The 16,800-nt window shown below is 35.6% G+C and overlaps 1 protein-coding gene across 3 annotated transcripts in view; it reads left to right on the top strand.

Moving 5' to 3' along the window:
- Positions 1-15,472, top strand: part of PFKP (phosphofructokinase, platelet) — a gene marked incomplete at its 3' end in the record, with an annotated part of 46,517 nt that extends 31,045 nt beyond the window's left edge. Inside the window, exons 15-23 of one of the 3 annotated variants that reach the window (XM_081996705.1) lie at positions 111-198; positions 1,143-1,295; positions 6,818-6,970; positions 10,722-10,886; positions 11,970-12,031; positions 13,034-13,145; positions 13,876-13,975; positions 14,627-14,732; positions 15,319-15,472. In XM_081996705.1, coding sequence (XP_081852831.1) covers positions 111-198; positions 1,143-1,295; positions 6,818-6,970; positions 10,722-10,886; positions 11,970-12,031; positions 13,034-13,145; positions 13,876-13,975; positions 14,627-14,732; positions 15,319-15,472 — 1,093 coding nt within the window. The remainder of the gene's footprint in view (positions 1-110; positions 199-1,142; positions 1,296-6,817; positions 6,971-10,721; positions 10,887-11,969; positions 12,032-13,033; positions 13,146-13,875; positions 13,976-14,626; positions 14,733-15,318) is intronic. The other 2 variants (XM_081996707.1, XM_081996706.1) reach the window with 2 other exon arrangements.
- Between the last annotated feature and the right edge of the window lie 1,328 nt (positions 15,473-16,800).

Genomic DNA, 16,800 nt, shown 5'->3' with positions numbered 1-16,800 from the left:
AAAAATACTGCATTGCCTGCTCAGTTTACTGTTTCAGCTCAGTAATTAGTTCTTATTGCTGCAGACTCTGTAAATTGTTTTTATTTTTCTTTTGGTTTAATAATTTTTAGTACTCTTCCTGCAAAATACTTGGAGAAGATTGCTGATCAGATGCGCACCAACAACATTAACGCCCTTATGGTTATTGGTGGATTTGAGGTACACTGAAATGTCTAATTATATCTGAGTAGAATTCCTCACAAAAGGAATAGACCATTTTAATTTTTACTGAATCTTCATGTAAACTGTATTTGTTTATAACTGTATTTGATACGCAACACAGGTAGTGTTTAGGATTAGAAGTATCGTCAATCACTGATTATGTGGAAAATTGACATTCAATACAGCGACTAGTAACTGCAAAACAGGATGTGCCAAATGGATAAATAAGGCGAGATAGCATGATAGTATTTTTGTATTTAAAAAAAAATTTCATGTCTTTAGTAGTGCAAGTTCCAGTCTATACTGTATCAATATTTAGAACGACCTTCCAGAAGTTTTTGACCTTTAGTAATAATTGGACTGTGATCCCTTATTTAAGTCACTCTTTCTCACATAGTGCATTTCAAAATCTTTAATTGATCTAGAGATGTATTTTCTTTTTTTCCCCCCATATTTCATGTTCATTTCCTTTTACTAAATAATAGTTTTTTGAAAATTTGGTTCAGGGAAGTATTTTGCCACCTCTTCCCAGAGAAGAACATGCTTATTGCTTCTTGATAAGGAACGTATCATCCATTTTTTCCAACCTGTTAGGCGTGGCCCTAGTTCAGGAATATTAAGATTTTTAAATGAGTAACAGTACCTGAGGATTGGGGAACTAGTTTGCAGTATTTTTGTGTTGAACGAAGCACTTAGTTACATCTAAATTACAACATTCATTTTCAAGGGAATATATATTTATTGTTTGTTTTCAAATGTATATCTGTATTTAATGCTTTCTTTTTTTGTGTGTGTTAGATTTTAGTATTTCCTTAATGCTTTGACTTGCTGAAGTGTGCTGTGGTAGAAATGGCTCCCCCTGTGGCCCTTTCCATTTTACCATTCCAACTTTGCCCTTATTTTATTCATCCTAATTTTTCATCTAATGCCTGTGCCAACAGGCGTACCTTGGACTTCTGGAGTTGTCAGCTGCCCGAGAGAAATATGACGAGTTCTGTGTTCCAATGGTTATGGTTCCTGCAACTGTATCCAACAATGTACCGGGTTCAGATTTCAGCATTGGTGCAGATACTGCTCTGAACACTATAACTGATGTAAGTCTATTCTGGTGTGTGCGCTTATTAACAAAGCAGTTCTGGTTAAAACTGACTAAATTGGCTAGAACTGGATATTTTTATAGACCAGAACTTTGGAAATGTAATCTGGAAAATGATACAGTTACTTGGTATAGCCACATTCATGACACTTATTTAAAAAAGAGAAGGTTTAGGATCCCAAACGCTTCCATTAGGTTTCCTCTGAAACTACAGTGACCTGTAAATTTGTAAACTACAAAATAAGATGGCATATGTATATGTTATATAGAAGAAAGAAACCTAAAGCTAAGTCTTGATGATCATTTGATGCACTGTAGAAGAAAAAAATCCCTATTATACAAACACTGAGTGAATGTTGTGCTATTCAGAAAGAGATCCGTATGTATGTATGTAGTATCTTTATTTCTCTAATAGAGGATATAAGAGCTATATTTCTCTAATAATAGGAATTACATGTATTCTACTAATAAACAGATTCTACAAAAAAGAGTTGAGACATATGAAGTATTTTTGAAAAAATCGAATGCAGTGATATGATGTAAATTAAAAATGGATTGGTTAATATTACACTCAGTTGAATAAAGAGAATTGTCAAACAGCATACAAATGAAATTGTCAGGCATGCACATTTACCGTTTATCTGAATCACTTAAGAAGCATTAATCCATCGTACCGCTACTAAGAAGAGCAATTCTGTTTCTGTATATTCTGACATAATTACAAGTACATAAATACAAGTTCCACTTTCTGATTTTTGTCTCGAGCCATGTTGGAGCCAGAATGTAGAATTTTTTTGCTGATTGTAGATGTTGAGCTACATTTTATTATGTGAAAAATAACAAGCATAGTGCTCATGTGAAGTGAGAAAAGTATTTGAAATTGCTTTGAAAATGAAATGTCAATTCTTCTATCACTTATATGTATTTGAAGATTTTAATAATGATATTATTTTCAGAAATTTGAAGGATGCTTCAAATGCTGTCAACTTCAAGAGCACTAACATAATTTTCACATGTTTTGTTTTTGTTTTTTACCATGACAACATAAATATTTTTACCTTCAGCGAAATAAACCCTTCAGTTCAGAAATTTCCGTTTCCGTAGCTATTGCCTTGAACAAGACTGTAAGCTAAATAAAATTTATCTTGACCGTATTCTTTATAGACAACTTAGGTTATAAATGTTCATGTTTCCAGTTCTGGTAAATAAAAATATCTCTCCAAAATGATTGGTCACAAATTAAGGTGAGTAAAATGATTGTGCATAACACCTACTTTTCTTCTTTTCTTTTCTTCTTAAGCTTTGTTTACCTAACTGGCTTCTTTTTATAGGTTATTTCATGTAGAGTGGGATATATCTTAGTCAGTCTCATTGTTGTGTTTCGCTTTATACTTAAGCTTCTAGATATTACCCACCTTCATTAGATACTAAAATGTCAGTATCTCCATATTTTCAATGCAGTAGGTGAAAACTTTTCAAACTGATTTTTTTCTTTTACTAATAGCTTTCGTCTTGTTTTTGCATTTTATTTTCCCTAGATTTTTCTCTGAAATAAATATGAGATGTAATGGCTTTGCAAGATTTAGATTTAATCCAATGCAAAATTAAGTTTTGTTCTTTTTGGGGGGGAAGGTGCAGACTTTTGTTTTGGGGAAGCATTTCTGCTTGATATCTCTTCTGCTCTGATTGTTTGAACATGATTCACTAAAACTGATAATGAAAAATGTATCCTTTCATTCCTGTGTTGTATGTTCAGATCAGGTTCAATAGTGATGATGCCCCCTATTAAATGTGACTGCTAGACTCCACACAAGTCTTAGAACTGACTGTGGTAAACAAAAGTAGCAAATGGACATGAATATCCATTCTATCTAGTTTATAGCATTTTTATTCCTATTGCCACTATTAGGTCGATAAATGCATCATAGTTTTCAGTGCTGTCAGATTAGTACCTCTTAGGAACACCAGAATGTCAGCACACTTAGTTTTTCTGCACTCCTGTGTTCTTGACAACTTTTAGTAAGGTAAGTACATTTCTGTTGGCTAATGAGGCCTTGTTAGTGTTTGGCATTACTAGACACTTGTCAATGTAAGTTGTTTGAAACTTTTCAAGACATGTAAATGGTACCTTGAGACATTTACAGCTAAAATGTGTTAAGGTGCTGTGTTTAAAAAGAAAAACTATAAAACCCAGGCCAACACGTACACAAGATCTGAATGAGAGATTAGGCTCTTCCCTAAGTTATATATAGTGGATGGTACATTTCTCAATAATTAGATTCTGTAACAGATTCTATGACCCTCTTGATATGCTCCATTTTTGTTTTAAAATACAGGCTTGTAATCAGATGAATAGTAGAATTTGTTTTTTCTTTTGAAGAGTGTTTCAAATTTATCTTCTGCTGTATTTTTCATTTTAGTTTTCAGAATATTAGTGAGAACAATTGTCAATGAACACTCCAAAATATAAAATACCTGGGCAAAGCTGGAGATTTCTGTACCTGAAAAGGGTATGCTTAAGGCTTGCATATCTTGATATACAAAATAAACTGTTTAAGATTGCAGGATAAGAACAAGAACTTTGACTTTTCTGTGAAAAGAAGTGTCAGTAAAATAACTACCATAATAAAAATACCTATATTCTCAACTTCATGTTGCTAATCAGTGAAAGGAGTAGAATATTATTTCAGATAGCAGACCTGGAATATGATAACAAAGAAGTGTTAGTTTTTCTCCTACATAACTATGAAGGATAAAAGTTTCTCTTTAAATGAAAGTTGTATTACTTAATATTGATCAAAAAGAGGCATTAGCAATAAGTTTTTCAGGTGGAACTAAAAAGCAGAAAACCTACTCTGTAATTACGCAGAATGAATAAAACGTTAGACTCTTTCAGCTACAGAACGTGGAGAGAGAATGGAAAGAATGAAAATTTAATTTGAAAACAAAGCCTACTGATGGGCTAGAGAAAACTGATGGAAAGAGAAATAAACCAGAACCAGGTATGGAAGAATATTAAATTGATTTAGGAGATGTAGAAGTAAATGGGGAAATAGAAAGAAAAAGTACCAGCTAGAGATGGAGAAAAATAGAACCTGAAAAAGGAGGATGCTGAAACTCTCTAATGTGTTTCTTTGAGAATCTGCCTTTTCATGAAAGGGAAGGGGTTACAGGTTGGTCAGTTGGTTTTGTGCAAAAAAAAAAAAATAGCAAACAGCCACAAGAAAACCCTTTCTCACTGGGGGTGAATGAAGCTACAGTTACATTGCTTTAATGCAGTCTCCGTGCAGTTTCCTTGAAAGAAACAGACTCCTGTACCCTCCCAGTGCTGGTATTAGCATATGCGGCTCCATGTTAGTCTGAACTAGGAAGCTGAACATTAGCCTGGCCAAGCTAGCTAACCAATTAAATTATCATCCAGTTCAGTCCTAGCAACAGCTGGATGTGGAACTAGGGCAGTAAATTCATCCCTTTCAATGGCCATTTGCATTTAGATCATCATGGAGTCAACAAACCACAGTATTTCCTTGACTGCATGTATTTTTATGAAGCATCCTTGGTTATGGCAGTGCCCTTTTTAATAACATAAATATGAAAAGAGTGTGAAATTATTAAACCATTTTACTGACAGAGCACAGTATCCCTACATGATCTTGCAGTATTCCTTTTAAAAAAAGAAAAGCAATTGTTAAAACCACCAATCACATGCTTACCCCTTATAATGATTAAGTAACCCTTTATTGAAAGCATTTTCATACTTTGCCGCAGTGATGCAAAGATGTTGCATATAATCATCTAATGCTCATGCTTGGTGAAGGTACAATCTTTGGATATGTTTGCTGAAATCACTTGCATCAAATAAAACGGCAATATTTAATGCAAGTAAAACATATCTTAACTGCATCTTAACATGTTATAAGTGCAGACTAACCAATTGTGTTAGTTATTGCTTTAAATCTCCCTTCAACTTGGTTTCCCAAAAGTCTCGATAAAAAACTTTTTAGAGAAACTCACGTTTTGCAGATCTCCAGGAAGCCACTGCAACTAGTGTATGTCTTTATTTTTCAGTAGAAATAAAAATTCAAAGTAGCCTGACTGATCAGAGTTGGGCTAGGCAATTACTGGCATTTTCTCAGTGAAGTCCTGTTCACTCGGGGGGGGAAAAAAAAAAAAAAAAATCAGTTTGTTGCTCTTCTGGCTATAATCCTTCTCAGAGCTACAGGTCTGAATGTGCAGTCTTTTAGACTGCGTGTCAGACTTAAACTGGAAATGCATCCTAGCACTGAACTTTAAATAAAGTTGCACTCACAAAATACGTGAGTAGAGAGAGACTTTAGAAAGTCAGTTTGCACTTCATGCACCTAACTGCCACGTGTCCTGTCCTCTCACTGAACAGGATCTGCTTTATCTAGGAAAAAAACCCTAGAGAGCAGAACTCTGAGGTGAGGTTTTTTCACATCCCTTTCTCCTAAATTATTACTTAAATTACTCACTGTATAGCTATTTGTGGAGATAGCTTGATGGCTATCTAATAATTTGATCTGCAATAGTTTGCTTCTCTGAACTGGTTTGAGCAACTGAAAAGATGAGACTTCTGTGAACATCAGTTCTTTCTGGGAGAAAGATTAAGGAAAATGTAACATGCTATGTAATCAGGCTTTCTTGTGGAGAGTCATTACATAGGCAGTTTGAAAAATTGTCACGCATCATGAGAGAAGCTGATTAGGAAGAATTGGAATAATGTAGCTAAAAAATGTTTACTGACTTAAAACAGCTGCACAATCTTAACCTTTTCAGTATTATTTTGACATCTATTAGGAACACCTAATCCTTTTCACATGATGATTTGTTGTGTAGTGTTTGGAATCTTCCCAAGGACGTACAGCTGCTTTTCAAAGAGTCTTTGAACTATACTTGCAAACTTTTATTAACTCATCCATGTGCACATGTTCCTGGATTTTTCTCGGCCTGTGTCCAGTCTATGTGCGTAGAGGCAGATGTGGGATGTTGATAGAATCTTGGAAGGCATAGGCAAAACCTTTTTCTTTTTTCTTGGCAGAAATAGATGTGTGTCTTGACTTTATACGATAATGTAGTTTTTAAAAAAGCAGCTTTCTTTAAGCATTTCCTTCAAGTATTAGGTCCTTTACTAGTGAACTTTCTAAACTCCTTAACATGTATCAAACTTTATTCTTTAAGTGGTTTCTTGTGGAATGATTTCCAGTCTACCTTTTTGCTGTCGTCTTCTGCCCAACTGCTTCAGACCTCTATGCTGTGCACACTTCACGTTCACCCTGTGTTAACTTGCACTAATCTTCTGCATTTCTTCAAAGAGCATTGTGCCAATGCAACCCCAGTGCACTGTTGTGGTATGTACAGGATGTCCCCCCCCAAATAATCTCACCAATTGTATTTACTTGGGCCGACGGACAGCCAAATTTACCATCACATGCAAGGAGTCATTAGCAGAGCAGTCCAAAGACAAGGAATGTATCACTCATACTTGTACCACTGCTTCAGGCCTATGAAAGTTGTCTGCAGCTACACGAGGCACGTTCCCGCTTTGAGGAGTTTTGCATACCTATCTGTGTGTTGCCTGCTACTATTAGCAACAATGTGCCAGGCACAGACTTTAGCATTGGTGCTGACACTGCCTTGAATGCTATTGTGGAGGTAAGACTGCGTATCTTTTAAAAGTTAAGATGATTAAATGCGTAAGATGAGGATACCTAAAGACCTTGAAATGTCTAGTTTTCTAAAATAATTAATTTACTTTGTTTTTTTAATGTTTTATAGTTAAGGAGTTTTCCAGGACTGATTAAAGATTAACCTAATGGAAATTAATGATGAATGTTTAACTCTTGGGTACTCTGTTCTGTTATCCAAGACTGCTGCATTAGTACTTAGGACATTTGCTTTTACTGAGAATAAAATATTTTGCTTGCTTTGATTTTGTTTTTTATCTTGTGCAGCTCCTTAGCATTACTTAGGTGAAAGAAGAAAGCACATGTTTTATAAATAGATGCCACATTTATTGCATGGGCTAATGACTGAGCTCAGTGCAGCAAAGCATTTTAAGTACATGGTTAACACTAAACACATGAATAATCCTATAGACTGCATTAGGCTTAACGTATACTAAGAGCATATAAATGCATGCGTAGTATAAGCAGTTAAGTCTGTCACTGATGCTGATTAAACAGTGTGAGGCCAGAACTTGCTATGAATGAGTTCCATTTCAGTCAGAACAACCAGTTTTCTAGTTTTAGTCTGCCATAGCTTTTTCCCTTGGGTACAACTGCTATATGAAGTCTTTAAGTTCTTTACCATCCTACTGAGTCTGCGGTAGCTGCAGCAAAAGGAACTGAGTTGAGGTCTAATGCAAACAAATACGTAAACCTCTGGAGTGCTCTGGGTTTTATCAAACCCCTCATTATCAATCCATATAACTAATTGTGAAGTAATTGGCCAAGAAAATCAGAGTAGAGATCCAGGGATTTGAGAAATGCAGGTTTGTTTTCCTGCTGTGATACAGTATTATTTATTTATATAGAGTGAAAAAGCTCCAGTAGATAATTGAAAGAGCCATATCAGAATATATTATGGTTTGGTCTTTGGGAGATGCAATACTGCATCCCCAAGGTGAAGACAACTTAAGATGTAGTGTGGGTAAATCATAGCAATACGTTTGTAGGCAGGACACAGGTACTTCTACCACTCCATTAGCTGCTTCCCCCTTACCGACTTCTATACATGTCAGGCTATGTCTGCTAATCATGACTGATATCACTTCTAACAGTGATACACCTGTAAAAGTGAGAACATGAAAACACAATGGGAAAAAAAGGATCACATATTGCTGCTTCCTCTTACTTCACTGTTTTTATTATTAATTTTAATTGCAATTTGTACAGCTTTCAGTAATGCTCTCAGTAAGAAACAAACTAAAAATTGTTTCTATTGAATTTCATTATGGTTGGAATGTTTATGCTAAAAGTAGAAAACTATTGATTTGGTGAAGTTTAGAATATCAGATTTTTCACAAAGCTGACTCACTTCATATGAAAGCTCCACTAGCAATGGAATTGCAAAGAGTATTCCAAAAGAGTGACCATGCCTCCATGTTTAAAACTTCTGAAACTTGCATCAGGTATTTGAGCTTTGGCCTTTCTAGCCTATGGAGTAGTATAGGAATTAATGATTCATTAAAATCCACCTGTGCCATTTTTTTATTTGGGTATTTCTGTCACAGTCATTATGAGAGAGCAAGAATAGTAGAAAGTTTCTACTGTCTCTTGTATAGTCAAGAATAGAAATCCTTCTAAATAAATCTAAAGTGAGTAATCCCAAAAACAACTAACGATTTACATCCTTGCTTAGAACTTAGAGCTTCTCAAAAGGCAGAAAATTTCATCTAGTACCTGCAGTTGGAAGACTTTTTTAGAAAGCTTGGCATTTATAAATCTTTTAAGTCTCTCAAAATTAAGGAAGTCTTCGCATGTGTATTTCTTTCTCCAGTGTCTAAAGCCAAGATTTTTTTATATCTTAATGCAAACACAGTATCGATCCAGTTCCAGACAGCTTGAGTTAAAATTGGTTCAGTGCTGCACATGCCACTATTAAAATTAATGGGGATTTTTATAAATTTGATACTGTTTATCATATGCTGGATGCCAGTATTGTGCAAAAATTCTTACGAAACCACATCTGGAAGAGGAAAGTAAAGTGCTTGAGGACACTGCAAAGTCCAAGATAGGTAAAAGCATCATTTTGAAAAAACTGAAGAAGTTCAGTGTAGGCTTTTGTGGTGTAGTTTGTTACAGGGATAATTCCTGCTTAGGACAACAGAATGTCAGTCCGTATTCTGAATAAATTAATGTGAATCCTGCACTTGTGTGTGTATATATGTGTGCATGTGTGTATGTATACACAGAACATGCACGTATGATAATATATAAATATGTATAGATTAATTTGTATGTGTCTTGTGGTAGCTGGACCTAAATGAATGCATACAATGGTTTTAGTCCTTCGGTGCATTAATGCTTATGATGTTAGAAGTTCTAGTCTTTTATTTTCTTAAGTTTTTCTTGTCTATCAGTTCATGATTTGTTCTGTGGTCTGTTAGGTATATTGTTAAAGACCGTATTGCTCACAGTCTAAATTTCAGCTTGAAGAATTATTTTCAGTTAGCTGAATGAAGGTTCCGGTTGTAAATATCTGTGAAACAGAAATTCCTCAAATATTACAGCATCTGCAGCTACTCATTCAGAAAATTAGTAAGGCATAGAGATATTTTTAATATTGCCATAATTACGGTTTCAAGCTTGCAAACTTCCCAGGTACTTTAATTTCTCATTTTTACTAAACAGAACTGGTGTATGGACAGTACATCAGTTTTTTGCAAAATGCTGGTCACCAAGTCTGATATAACCTATTGATTGATTGATTTTTAAGACAAAGAAGGAAACAGTATCTTTTTTTTTTCCCATTATGTGCTTTCTGAAAGGAAGATACGTTATCTGATGACTTTAAAATAGCTTTGAATGGTAGAAAAACTCATTCTAGTAAGTGAGACTTTGTCAAATAGCTGCTTGAGTATTATTAAAACCTGGAGATGCATAGTAACCTAGTTCCTAGGTTTCTTTCTCTAAGTTTCCTAGATCCTACCACACTGGAGATTTTCTGTGTTATTTTCCGAGTCTCTTGGGCAGCTCTAATAAATACTGGTGTTAACTGGTGGCATATAAGCAACAGATCTCTTCATAGAGAACATTTCTTATGCTGGTCAGAGTAAGATGCAAGTGGAGATCAGTCTTTTTTTACTAAGTGTGTACCTATTAATTAAAAAACCAAAAACATTAAAAAAGCTCCAGTAGTGCTTGAAATAATTTTATTTACGTGGATATCATTATTGGAAAGTAAACAACAGGGCAATACATGCTCAGGACTTAAGTTTAAGAAACTGTAACTTAATTATGGTTGGGGATGCAGTGAATTTTAAAATCAATACTAAGAACAAATAAACTCTTCAGTAATGAATAGAGTTAAAGCAAAGAGGAGAAACTTGCTCATACCAGAGCTGATGAAAAAGCTTGTTTATATCTATTACTATCTCTGATAGAAAACTATCACAACCTTTAATTCCACGCACAAACTAGAATTGTTGCAGGAAGCAAATAAGTTGATAGTGGCAAAACATTTTATTTTGGTTGTGGTGTTCAATGTGTGATGTATAAGAATTGCATTATTTGGTAATTATAGTTAAATGGGTTATTCTATGTTGGAATTTTTAAGGGTGTATTTTTTATAAATTCTTCTAAACTTTTTTACCAATAAGTGACATAAAATTGCATGACACATAAAACTGTAGAAATTCAGACCTTTTTTTTATTTAAACTTGCAATATCTTGTCTTTGATTAGACGTGTGATCGCATCAAACAGTCGGCCAGTGGTACCAAGCGTCGTGTATTCATCATTGAGACCATGGGTGGTTATTGTGGTTATCTGGCTAATATGGGGGCCCTTGCAGCAGGAGCTGATGCTGCTTATATCTTCGAAGAACAGTTTGATATTCGAGAGCTCCAGGTATACAGCACTAGAAATGTTTTCCTCCTTTTTAAGTAGATTCTAAAATTGTTGAACATATACAGTATAATGTATATATTTGAAGTTGAGGGCTCATATTGTCAAAAAACCCAGTGTTGGATTGTATCTAAAGCTACCTGTGTCAGTAGCACTTTCATATAACGCCAGCTCTTTTGCCATATTATCTAATGGAACATATACTGGTTATTCTTGGCACCAGATTCAGCTAACCGACAAAATTATTGTATTAGTCTTTAAACACTACCTGACTGAAATGCAAATTACATGTAAATGAACAGACCTGGGCAATTTTAAAAGAAAAACAAAAATAGGGGGAAAAAAAAAAAAACCCCAAACTTTTTACATTGTGTTAGATGGGTATTCATGTCAGGCATTGAACAGTATGTACGGTGGATTAGATACTGACTCTGATACCATAACTAATCAGAGCATATTTGGAGGTGCTACTAAAACAAAGATTTTGGGCTTTACAAATTAGGGTGTAAGCCAGTATGGAACTTGTCTACTATGAGGCTTTTGCACTTCTGAGGTAGCTGGTGCTAGCTGTGGTCATGGACAAATACAAAGCTAAACAGATGGAAATTTCCTGAAGGTAAAAGAGGTGTGAAATGAACTGTAATTCCTCCCTGCTCGTTTCTCAGTGGTGCGTACTCTTCATGTTGTATATGGGAGTACCAGCACGGCAGTAGCTCACTGGATCCATAACAGGACTTTTGCAAGGACCGGAAGTAAGAGCAAGATACGATCTTTTGTGGCAATTTCTGTATTTTTATGTATATAACGTCCAACTTGGTGCTGTATCGGTATAGCATATAAAAAAAACAGCTTTGTGTTGCTATTAAAATCAGTTATTTGTGATGTGGAGGAAGAAGTTCGTTTTAGCCCAGAATGAATGGCCATACGCAGTATATTATCCTGGATCTCCAAAAACCTGCTGATTATTTGAATTTGGACATAATATTTGATGTGGAATACTTTACAGGAGTTCTCAGGATATGTAGGCTCGTTAAAGTTGTTTTAGAGTTCTGTATGGCTTGTTAAAAGTACTTGAATTGTTTCTAGGCTAATGTGGAACACTTGACTGAAAAAATGAAAACCAGTATCCAGCGTGGTCTAGTGCTGAGGTAAGCAAAAGTAGTTTTAACAGATTGCATCAGTGATGCTGAGCACTTCCAGACAAGTATGCTGTCTGTCCACTTGTAGAGACACTCTAAGTCTGTATTCCTTGATTATTCCTTTATGATGAGATTTTTTCGAAATCTGTAGCTCCAGAAGGCAAGTCTGGGAGCTGTCTGAATGCTTCAAGTCCAAAACTTACTTCTTTCTGTGTAAATGTATTTGTTATATAATCTAATATTTTACCCTGTTTTCAGCCTGTTTCTCATTGGCTTTGTCTTTTATTGTAGATTCTTTCTTACTAAAGATAGTGTGAAAACTAGCATACATGTGTACACATATAGTGTGGCCTTTACTTTAAAAACCTTACTTAGATTTTAGGAGATAACACAGAATAAAATAGCTTTCAAAAAGTCAAAACATTTAAAATCTGTTGATTAGCATGTTTTAAAATTATACCTTCTTAGCCACCATGAATCAGGCTGTAGTTTCTCTCTTTCTTGAGCATTTATTTTCAGTATGCTGAGTAGCGAAGGGCTGAAAAATGAATACCACAGTAAATTGTATGAGGATACCATTACGTTTGTTCAGGTTCTACTAGTTTTCTGACTAGGGTGAAAAATTATCCTGCATTTACAATATTGGTAAGGAACATTCTAAAGTACTGTTCATTATCCATGCTTTTATAAAGGGCAAAACGATGACGTTTTTGTTCTAATGCAGTTTTTCCTCTGCATAATGAACTTGTCAGACCTAGAATGGTATTTTTCACTACATTATTCAACAATGGATTCCAAGTGACCTGCCAGTGATGTCAGTGTAGTAAGTCATGCAGACTACAAAATCAGGAGCATGTTACATGAAAGTGAACATACACGATTAGGTGAAAATATCCAAGCCATTATTATTGGTATCAAGAAAATGGGAAAACATTTGTCATTCAGTAACTGTAAAGACATCCACTATTTAATAGTAAATTTGCTAACTCTATCTGGCTGTAACTGTTACAGAAATGAGAACTGCAATGAGAACTACACAACTGACTTCATTTATCAGCTGTATTCTGAAGAAGGAAAAGGAGTGTTTGACTGTCGAAAAAATGTATTGGGCCATATGCAGCAGGTAAAAATTACAGACAGGTGTAACTTGTTTATTTTGAAGGTCAAAACCAGCATTAGTCAAACAACCTGTTTGGAGCTATTTGGAACTACTTCACATATGATTTCAGTCCCATCTGCTGCATTGAAAATGGACAGAAAAGTCAGACTTTATATAGTATAGACAGAGGGTTTTAAAATCCCAAAACACCACTTTTGTTCCCAGAACTATATAAAGGCTGCTGTCATACTTGGAGTGAAAAAAGCCAAAGAAGAAGAAATAATGCGATTACTAGTCTAGGAAGTCCCAACGCAGCTGTTTCATCCTAGTGTTACATACGTGGCATTACAGCCTTCCTTGGTCTAGCAGCAATAGTGAGCGAGCTCTGACACCCCTCCTTCAGCAGTTTCCTGGTCTCTATTATGCTGAAACCAGGTTGCCCTGTGGCAGTGTGATAGCCGGGCAGTGCTTAATGATCGGCGCTAAGGGGAAGTGGAAGAAAGGGGAAACGGTGCCCTCCATTTATCTAAGTGAAGAGTAGTACTGATTCCATGAGAAGTCTGAAAGTGCCAAATGCAGCTTTTAAATGTTCAGCTTGATTTGCACGGTGGGGTTTTTGGTTGGTTTGTTTTTCTAAGTTGGGGAAATGGAAATAAGAAGTAGAGCAGGCCATTAACAGAGATGACTGATAAAATAAAAAGACACAAATACTGATTCAATAACTAAACTAACCCACAGTTAAATTTTCACACAGGGTGGTGCACCTTCGCCATTTGATAGAAACTTTGGGACAAAAATTTCTGCAAAAGCTATGCAGTGGATCTCCAAAAAACTGAAGGAAACCTATCGAAAAGGTAGAGAAATATTTGGTGCTATCCCTTGTTACTGTCTTCGGTTAGCTATCAGTATATGACTACTCTATTACACAAATACATGAATGTGTATTAGTTTGTTAGTCAACATACTTCTTTCCCTCTTGATTATGTTTCTATTATTGAGTAGTGCCTTGCTGTGCTTCCTACTGTAAGCAGATTTCGCCTCAAGTAAGGTCAATAATTCAGATAGCTGTTTTCTTATCTTTCTTCAAAAAAACGCTACTGTGATTGCAGTTTTTCATGCATGAAGGAACTGATGGTTATATAGTTACATCTGTTCTTCCTTTTTGTTTCATGGTGGCTACATGGGAGACAGAAGAAGGTAATATGTCTTCTTTGGGAATTCTTGTAAAGCACTGTTTACTAAAATCTAATTTAAAATCGGATGTTAAAATTCAGTCTTATTGTTGCTTACACTGTGTTTTCATTGCTAATCACCAAAGCTAAATTTAAAAAGTGAAGATCTGCTAACCCTATTAAAGTACTAATTGACGTTTTATCATTATGTTAAATATTCAATAACTGAAATTAAGCTGCTGTAAGCTCCCTATTCAATTTAATGACAGAAAAACAGTACTTGCCCTTACAAGTGTGAATAAGAAAGATAGTGAATTATTTCATTCTTTTTAGGAAAAGTATTTGCCAATACTGATGACTCAGTTTGTTTGCTGGGAATGCGTAGACGCAACCTTGTTTTCCAACCGGTGGCTGAGCTTAAGAATGAAACGGACTTTGTGTATGTATACGCTGCTTACATTTTAAACATCTCAACACAGGCTTCCTTTCACCACATCAAATGAACAGCTTCTCCACAGTGCTGACACACAGCTTTTGCCAACCATTTTAATCCACTTCTGTCTTTGGCCTACATTCAGTCAGTGATTCACTTTGATTGTTCACTTGTCTTTTCTAACAACTCCCTTCATGCTTTCTTTTCTTCCTCCTTATACTTGGAAGTCTCTTGTTAGGAATTCTGGAACTCCACTGTCCTTTTAAATAACGTTATTATTGTCTTTGCTCTAATGCCTAGAAATTACTTCTGGTACAGTTTAGTGGGGCAGCATTTTGGTGCCCAATTTGGTATTATACTTGCCTGTAAAGAACAGCTTTATAGTAAAATCCATTAATTCTTTCAGTATTCTGTCCTTATTTCTCCCCATTTTGGGTCAGTTTTTACATCCCACCATAAATGTCAGTATCTGATACCATTTACAAGGAAGGCCATTACTGTTAGTGTTGTCAAAGGACCTCAAAATGTGTTTGTCTTGGCTACCAAGTAAATCACCGCATCTTTCTTTTTTCCCACCACACCTCTCCCACAGACACAGGATTCCCAAGGAGCAGTGGTGGCTGAAGCTGCGACCACTCATGAAGATCCTGGCCAAGTACAAGACTAGTTACGACGTTTCGGATTCGGGCCAGCTGGAGCATGTTGCTATGCACAGCCCAAAGGAAGCAGAAACTGGAGCCATCTAAAGACATCACTTTTAGATTATTATAATAGATGCACATTGTGAGTAACAATGCTTTAGAATCATTACAGCTTTGTTTTGTAACATTTAAATTATTGTACCAGCACTTTATGTGAAACAAGACATTCAGATGTCACACAGATTTTGTCCTGTATTTGTGTTATGTTTGAAACAAACCTTAGCATCTAATGGATAAGCACCATTTCCTGATACTACCCTTTAACAGTAAGTGCAGCACTGTTCTATGCACTCTGTAAGTTACTCATCTACTGCACTTTGTTTTAGCTTACTTACTTACACCCAAAAAGTAAGTGTAAATGACTAGCTTTGTGTTGAGTTACAGAATGTGCTTAATGTATCTGAAGTGAAATAAAGTACTGTTGCAAATGTCACAAGTGACTTCTCAGAAATTGTATTCACCTGCTTTTAAACCATTCGGGGGATAATGCTTCCTGATGGACTCTGTATGCTCCAGTGAAGGAAAAAAGCAGCTGCCTATTTCTTTCCCTAACCATGCAGGAAGTATTCACAGCAGGGCAAGCTGGTGTTCGGTGCTTCTGAAGGATTAGGCTAAAACTCTGTAGCGTTTCTCCTTGTACAGGGATGATAAAACTATTTTTGTGGGGGTGGGGGTGGTGGAGCTGTAACAACTTGAGCTTCAGAAGGATGGAATTTAGTCCTTGCTTCATATTTACTTTCTCTCAGCTTCTTCAAGACCATTAAAAAAAAAAATAACATAATAAGGGAAAAGGGTAAAACTGGTTTTTGAAATTAGACTGACAAACACAGCCAAAAATGTTTCCTCATGCCAGCTTATCTGTTAACTGTACCATGATCAAAAGTTAAATACTAGCCTGTGTCCTATCAAAGTATGACTGAATGTGGCCAAAATTGGCAAAAAAAGTTGAACTTAAAATACACGGTGCACCGATTCATTAGCACTGCACTTTGCTACAAACTTGGCTTGATGACAGGTGGAATGTACCATCGCAATGCTCCTCTAGCCCTAGGTGGCTTATGCAAAGGAAACCAGAATTATCACACCAAAGACTGAAATCTGTCAGTATGAGACACATAGCTTTTCCTTTATCCAACAGCAGACATGATTTCAAACAAACGCCATTTAAACTCTGTTTTACATATACAAAAATATTTAATTTATATAGTATTCATATGCAATTGGAGGAGTGAGTCTTCAGTAAAATATTAAGGTTTGTCTTTGCCATAACAGAGCAAATCATTCTTGCTCTCAAATACTGTATGAGAAAAATTTTCACATAGTTATTTCAAGGAAAGCTTTTAACTGGCTTGTTGCACACTGTTAAAGGCTGC

The sequence above is a fragment of the Phaethon aethereus genome, assembly GCF_964289735.1.
Source record: "Phaethon aethereus genome assembly, chromosome: 2".
Classification (NCBI taxonomy): domain Eukaryota; kingdom Metazoa; phylum Chordata; class Aves; order Phaethontiformes; family Phaethontidae; genus Phaethon; species Phaethon aethereus.
The sequence above is the reverse complement of the archived record's forward strand: the minus strand, read 5'-3'. Positions and strand labels throughout refer to the sequence as shown.